Below are 7,929 nucleotides of genomic sequence, written 5' to 3'. Positions count from 1 at the left end.
AATCGGAGGGAGTATTCTTTACATGGACCGATTTATTAGAATGTTTAGGTGAGGTGAAAGTACTGAAATTACGTTTAGCGGTTTAGGGAATTAGGGTCACAAATAAACATTAGCTTTTGTCTCATCTTTTGCAAATAAATGGGTCTAGCTTGGTGCCGAAACGTAATGTTGGAGCCTGGAGGAACGGAGGACGATGCACTTCCATTAATAGCGGTAGTACAATGGCCAACGATAAAACAGTTCGTTGCTTGGTGTTTCTGGATGAAGCAAGTATTAAGGACTTGTTTGGAGGATGAGAGTTTGTTCACTTTATTACTAACGAGGACGATAACCTACAGAGCCGAGATGTAAGGGTACTGGGTACAGAGATGTTATTGAGTTCGGTGATAGCTTAGAAAGCTGGGTGTCCTCGGGTAGTACAATTTTTTTTTCTATGTACTGGCTTGCCTACAAAAGACCCTGTGTTGAGGTCTAGTTTTTGTACTTCAGGTACTGCTCAGGGCGCTCGCTATAGTATGGTCTATCAAAATTAAATCATCAGAAATAGGAAAAAGTTCAAACTTCATAAAATAGGATCTTACCACAACACAGTAAATTAATTATATTCATAAACAAGGTACAAACGCGTTGATTTATTACTTAAATAAGAAATATAACCAGATTACTGGATACTGAAACACAAGTTCCGTTCTATACGGTAATCCGAAACTCGAGTCCCGACTTTAATAAAGAGTTATTGTTGTATGGTTTAAGTAAAGTACAGCAAACACGCCCACAAAGTAAACAGAAACACTACAATTCTTCACCATGCCGTCCTAATGGTGAATTGGTGATGTCCCCTTTGTGATGAATGCCCAGGTATACAGAAGCCTCACATGGTTGGCCTCACGTTAAGCCTACTAGCTAGCTTCATGCCCAACGATTTGTCAGCCTGTAAACGTATATCACGGAAAATAGTCAGTAGAGGCAGTGTTCAAAGCGAGAGAACTGAAGATCACCACTTAAACCAATTGTTTTTTTTTTTTTTTTTTTTATGGTAAAGGAGCTACAAGGGCGAATTATGCTGATGGCAAAATGGTCATTTGGGTCAGGTACAAGTCAAGGTCAATTTGAATAGGATCATTTGGGGTATGCTTGCATCCTGGCAGGTCAGGTCATTCGGATTCGGGTATACTTAGTTAACCGGCCATTTAGGGGGGTGGGCAGTAATATGTGAGTTGGGTTTATTTGGGTTTTGGGTCATATTTGGGTTATTCTTTTCTTGGACAGGTAACCTGAGTCGTGAGTATGACCACACGATGACGCAACTAGTTAAAAGCTAGAAGTAAGGTGCACAGTGCACCACAAATACAAACTATTGGACATTTACCTGTGACCAGTATGAAACCCAGATGCTGCGAATCTCGTGAGTGATACGAGGATCAGATAGCGCATCAACCCATCTTTGGATAAATCTCTCTTGCCTATAAGTAACAAAGGATGGAATGCATTAGAATTTAGAATTGGACTAGCTTTTAGAGGAGAGCAGTTATAGCACAGAAGCTAAGGAACCAGGCTCACCTGGCGGGTTCAAAGGACCGGTATCTCTCTCCAGGCTGCTTGAAGTTGTTCTCCTTTACAATGACTTGCTGCATTAAGAGAAATACCAAACAGACAGTATAAGTGGGTTATCTCAAGAGTCTAATTTTTCAACCGTTCCTCAAAACTGAAAACGGCCTCGCCATTTTGATACATTAATAAGATGGTATTAAATCTCGGGATAGGTCGTGTTGTGCCATAAATGGGCCAATACTGCCTCAAAACGAGGTCGCAGTAACCTTAAAAACATTGATACCATCCACAACGCGGTGTCACAGCCCATAATACCATATTAGCCCTAAGCTAATTGTATAAAACTTAGGAGTCAAAAAGCAGCAGAGATTAAAAAGAAAAAAAAAAAAACTAACCCTGTCACGTCTACCACTCAAGACATTCGGTGGAATGGGATATTGCTCAGCATGACGAACAGGATCATATCTAGAAGGGAAGTAATCAACCTGAAACAGAATCCAGTAAGACATAATATTCCAGGAATTGCAGCCTAAATAGTAAAATTTAACCAGGTTGAATGAAAATAATAAAACGATGGTCAGATGGTGTATACCTCCTCATCCCTGTGCATGAAGTTCATGAACCCGTCAAAGTGATTGTTGTGATGAGCATTTTTTGGTGCATTAGCAGGAATTTGTAGGTAGTTGGGACCAAGACGGTGTCTTTGGGTATCGGCATATGAGAAAATTCGAGTCTGGAGTAGCTTGTCATCTGAGTAGTAGACACCAGGAACAACAAGTGCAGGGCAAAATGCCAGCTGCTCATTTTCTGCAAAGAAGTTGTCAATGTTCTTGTTCAAAACTAGGCGTCCAACAGGCTGTAAAGGCAAAATGTCCTCGGGCCATGTCTTGGTAACATCTAGTGGGTCAAAGTCAAACTTATCTTCATCAACCGGGTCAATTGTTTGGATAAACAATTTCCATTCGGGATAATTCCCGGCAGCAATTGAATCATAGAGGTCCTGAGTTGCATGACTATGGTTGGCCCCACCAACTTTTATGGCCTCATCTTCCAACAAAGATTTCACTCCACAGGTTGGTTTCCAATGAAACTTGACATATTGAGCTTTCCCAGACTTGTTAATTAGCATATAAGTGTTGACACCAGACCCTTCCATGTGCCTATAGTCGCTAGGAATTCCAATATCATCAAATAGAAAAGTAAACATGTGTAAACTCTCAGGGTGGTGAGAGAAGAAATCAAGGATCCTCCAGCTTTCTTGGATGTGAGATTTGGGGTTGGGTTTCAACGCATGCACCATATCAGGGAACTTCATGCCGTCACGGATGAAAAACACAGGGAAATTGTTCCCTACCATATCAAAATTACCCTGCAAAAATTAAAAACTAGGATTACCAGATGAGTAGCATAAAGCGGAGGGGGGTGATTCATCATTTAGCCCTTTCTTCCCTTTCTTGGATGAAAGGACTCAGAGGGAAGTATAAGTGTATGGTAACGAGAAGACTCCTAATATCCAACCCCCTCTCTTTCCTCCCTTTCCCTTCCATATAAATAGTCCAAACAAACTCCAAGAACTTTCAAGATCTCTTAACTGTATTCTGCATGCTTTCGTTCGACAAAAATCCTAATTAGACAATTGATCCAACAAATTTTCATTTGAGATGGTCTAATGATAAGAAAGATAACAGCAAGATGAACCATTTTATGAGATAGTTAATTGCTGGTTTTTTAAAAGTGGGTTAATTGGATTGGTCTCGGATCAATATTATATATGAGACTATCACAGGAGACTACAAACTAACTTAAACGTTGGAAACAAGATGTTGAAGCGAGGAAAAACAAGACGATTTTAGTAATACTTAGTCATGTAAAGCACATAAATGGCCCTCACATGATGAAACCAAAGCTGATATCCACAGTGTGGTGAAATAAATACCACATTTCAAGAAAACACACTCTGAATTACAGGTACCACACTACTCCTTACCTCTCTGGTGTAAAACTTCACAGCAAAACCACGGGGGTCCCTGATTGTTTCAGGACTCCCACGTTCATGAATAACAGTGGAGAAGCGAACAATGACAGGCGTCTGGACCCCAGGGGCACGTAGAAAATCAGCACATGTAAGGTGAGAAACATTATGGGTGACTTCAAAAAATCCCTTAGCACTCGCTCCCCTGGCATGAACAACACGTTCTGGGATACGCTCCCTGTCAAAGTTGGCAAGTTTCTCCACTAGATGATAATCCTCTAAAAGAATGGGACCTGTTCCGAGAAGGCACAGCGAAAATGAGTGTTTGTTAGGCTAACCACAATTGATGACTACAACGAACACGCAAATTAGTGTCAAGGTAGATCTGCAAAGGGTTCCTATAACTTTTCACACACACACTTAACAGTCACAATAAAACTACTTTGTCACTCAAAGGACACCCGTATCATGATACCTAACTTTGTCACATCATGACGTGATTAAATCTCTCTTCCTCAATTTATCATCTCTCCCCTATGTATTTATTTATTTGTTTTCTCACTTTTTCAATAGGGACGAACCGTGGAGCCAAGGCGCGAGGCATGAGGCAAAAGAGAGCACAATGCTATGTTTCCAAGATGAAAAAAAAAACTCTAGCAACAACACCTCGTTTTTTGAATTAAAAGAGGGCTGACATACAACAAAGTACTCCGTTATAGGTAGTGATAATAAGGTAATGCAAAGGGTGTAAGAAAAACAATCATCATTAACTTAATACCAGAGGGGACCAAAATTTGAATCTGCATCCCCACCCCCCAAGAAAATAAAAAAAATCCCATTTATTATAGTAGGGCCTCAAAATAGGAGTGAATGCCATTTACACAATTTTGTGACGTACACGGGTTCTCAACTCGAGGAGAAGATGCAGATGAAAGAAAGCGACTCAAGGAGTTACAATCACACAGCACAAGCACTGTTACTATTTCTATGTTCCAGAACTTAATCTTAGACGACACCAAATTATTTCAAAACTAACGCGCCATTGTTGTTGCTTTAAAAATGAAACAGTACTTCTCAATTTCTACAGTCCTGAAATTGATAACAATTCCGCATACTCCCACACCGGATTAAGTGTAAAATCAATTATAGGAGTGCCTATTCAACTACTTACAATTAAAGAATAAACAAATCAGCAAACTATCTATGACAAGACTAATATAACCATAAATAAACTGTATATCTAAAGTTAGAAATTTTATGATTTATCTGCTTAACCATCAATTCAAAAGCAATACAATTGCTTCGGAAACAATATCATAAATTAGCCTATTACGAGACGGTCTTACACTAATATTATGTCAAACTGATCACGACATTGGTTTAGAACTAAAACAAACTCTTAAAAAGCGTTTCGAAAAGCCATTTTACACTAATTCTTATGTAAGGCGACCTTAGACAAGAATTTCAATCATCAATTCCACAGCAATACAATTGCTTAGAAAAAAAATATCTACCTTAGACGGTCTTACACTAATATTAATAAAACAACTCTTAAAAAGCAGTTCAAAAATCCGCTTTACAAAAATTCTTGTGTAAGGCGGCCTTAGACGAGTATTTGTAAAATACGTCACGAAAAAGAAACAAAACAAAATAATGAATTGAAACACTAACTAATATTCAAAAATATACCTCTGTTACCAACGGTCAACGAGGAATTGTTGTTATAAACAGGAGCACCAGAGTTAGTAGTCCAGAATGGCGAATTGTGTGCACTTGACGGACGAAACTACAATCAATCAAATCAATTCAAACAAAATTATTAAAACCCTAACCCTAATTATAATCAAATTAAATCAACAATTACAATCAATTCAAACAAACAATCAAAACCTTGTAGGGATCCATGGCTTAGAGAGAGAGTAATGAAGGATTTCTTGAGAGAGAAAGAAATGACGGAGAATTATTAGCGTGTGGTAATCACAATTTGTGTTTCAATTTCAATTAATCTGGGAAAATTTGGGGATGAGGATACTTATATTTAAAGTTATCTTGAAGTTTGAGCTGTGTGTTTATCTGTCAATATGTGTATTTTATCTAGTTTTTGCTATTTTCGAGATTTTTCTAATATTTTCATTTTACTTTGGGATTTTGCCTTTTTTGTTGCCTCTCGTTTAACAGTCCGGATCATCTTCCATTATCGGTAATAAAATCCATCTATGCCATTCGCTTTAATATCTTGACACCTCATCCTTAGATAATATCTACATACTTATTTTTAATATTTATTACTTATGTGTCGAATGGAGAGATAATGGAACACAAGATGAGACACGAAAATGGGACAGAAGATCCGGACCGCTCGTTTAAGTGCTAAATTTTGTGTATTTTGTTGTGACAAGTTAGGTGTTAGCCTACCACATGTATAATTGGGGAAAATTAATTAAATTGGAGTAGAATTGGAATTGGAAATTAATTAGGGTTGACATTTTTAACTAAGTTGAGTAATTCATAAGTTAGTAGCATTGTTTTAGGCTTTTAACAATCAATAAGTCTCTCTAAAAACGGATATATCTATCTTAAAATTAAAACGGATTAAATAAATGTCACTTGCATAGTTATAGAGAGATTTTTTTGCTAATATTTAGGCATTTGTTGTTGTCTTATCTATAAAAGTGGTAATTATTTGACACGTCTTAAACTTAAATGGACATTTGTATTGTTTTAGTTCAATGGTGCAGCAAGGGAGCTAGTGTGAAAATTTTGATTTTTTTCGAGATTACTTTATAACATTACTATTTCACCTAAGTTGGAAATTTCCAATCTCACTGGCTTAAAATCCTGGCTCCGGCACCGTTTTAATTGTTGTTGTTTTTATGATATTTAGTATTTTAGACGCACTTGTTAATCATATGTATAGTATAGGAGTATAATATAACTTAAAAGAACCGTTATCTTTTACATTTGATTAGTACATAATTGAAATTTGAATTAGAAAAAGAAGTTTAGACAGTAAACATTAACTAAGAGTTGATATTTTGCAATTAAGTTGGAGTAGTTCTTAAGCAATTTGTAATTTGGTTTTATATTTTCGTTGATTTCTATGTTATTTGGGTTTATATACGCAGTTGTTTAGTTGTATGTAATATGGAGTTTAAGTCAACGTAAAAGACAGTTTATCGTTATATTTGATGAGTCGAGAATTGTTGTTGAGAGTCGTTTAGAAATTGTTGTTGTTTTACAACTGGAATTTTTAAAGGAATTTTTTTTCTGGAGAATTTTGGCTTTTGAAATAAAATGGTATTTAAGGAAGTCTTCATATAGCATATAAGAAAAGGGAAAATAATTAGGTTTACCCTTAACTTGTTGTATGTGAAACAAGTTAAAGTTGATAGATAAATAAATTATTAGACGCAATAGACTTAATATCCTTGATAATGCACCTAATAGACGTGATCGCCTTTTCCGCTCCAGCAACCTGCATAACCAAGTTAAGACAGTCCGTAACAAGCCATTGTTGCTCTCTTAGTTTCACATAAGTAGGGAGTGAATAGGATAAATGTCTTTAATCTTCGAGAAGGCTTCATTTGTAGTATGTTATTTATTCTTTGTCCAAAAAAAAAAAAAAAGATAGATAAATAAATTATGTTAGTTAAATATCTTTTTCAACCTAAAAACTCTAAGAATATCTCATTATTAAGTTTAATAATCTTGTATTCATTTGTGCCATTATACATATACCTAACACTTTTTTAAAAGTATAGTCATGTATATTTTTATTCGTTTCAATCAAGTTCACAACAATATAATTATCGGTTTTAAAAGTCAAATAAACATTGTATTGTGACAAAAATCGTAAGCTAGAAACTTAAAACTATTAAGAACAAATGAAAAATGGATCATAGCCATAGTATATTTTAGCATGTAATTCATCATTTCACAATTTTTTGGTTAAGGTTACATCTTTACGAACAGTTCTTATTCTCTAATATCCGTCATTAATCATTTACACAATAATAGCTTTTGAATTTTGTTTTTGCTTTCTACAAACATTAAATACACTAGTATTAATAATTCCACATCTTTAGAAAGAGTACACATCAAAAAGTAAAAGTTATGAGACATAAGAGCATAGAAGTTTGATGGTTCCTTATCCACATTTTGGAGGATTGCAAGAAGATGACCACAGCCACTCATGAAGAGGTACTCTCAAGTGTGAACGGAGCAATATTCCTGATAAGATTAGCCAAATATTGGGCCTCTCTGTTAGAATTATGGAGCAATACGGTCCACAATTATTTGCTAAATTTCAGTCCAAAACTATTGTCAAATTGTAGGTAGTTTCTCGTGGACAATAATAATCTCCATGCAGCAAATGTGATGTATATGTATGTGGCTCAATCAGGGGC

The 7,929-nt window shown here is 36.1% G+C and overlaps 1 protein-coding gene across 1 annotated transcript; it reads right to left on the bottom strand.

Moving 5' to 3' along the window:
* Positions 1-561: 561 nt before the first annotated feature.
* Positions 562-5,550, bottom strand: LOC141611730 (catalase-like). The gene is made up of 8 exons (XM_074430341.1): positions 5,414-5,550; positions 5,213-5,309; positions 3,539-3,816; positions 2,144-2,920; positions 1,947-2,036; positions 1,561-1,628; positions 1,370-1,463; positions 562-931 (listed from the first exon to the last, which is right to left on the bottom strand). Exons 1-8 carry the CDS (start codon positions 5,426-5,428, stop codon positions 872-874), a joined length of 1,479 nt encoding a protein of 492 aa, XP_074286442.1. The 5' UTR covers positions 5,429-5,550; the 3' UTR covers positions 562-871.
* Positions 5,551-7,929: the final 2,379 nt, after the last annotated feature.

This window comes from Silene latifolia, chromosome 1 (genome assembly GCF_048544455.1).
Source record: "Silene latifolia isolate original U9 population chromosome 1, ASM4854445v1, whole genome shotgun sequence".
Classification (NCBI taxonomy): Eukaryota; Viridiplantae; Streptophyta; class Magnoliopsida; order Caryophyllales; family Caryophyllaceae; genus Silene; species Silene latifolia.
This window is presented reverse-complemented; position numbering and strand designations above follow the sequence as displayed.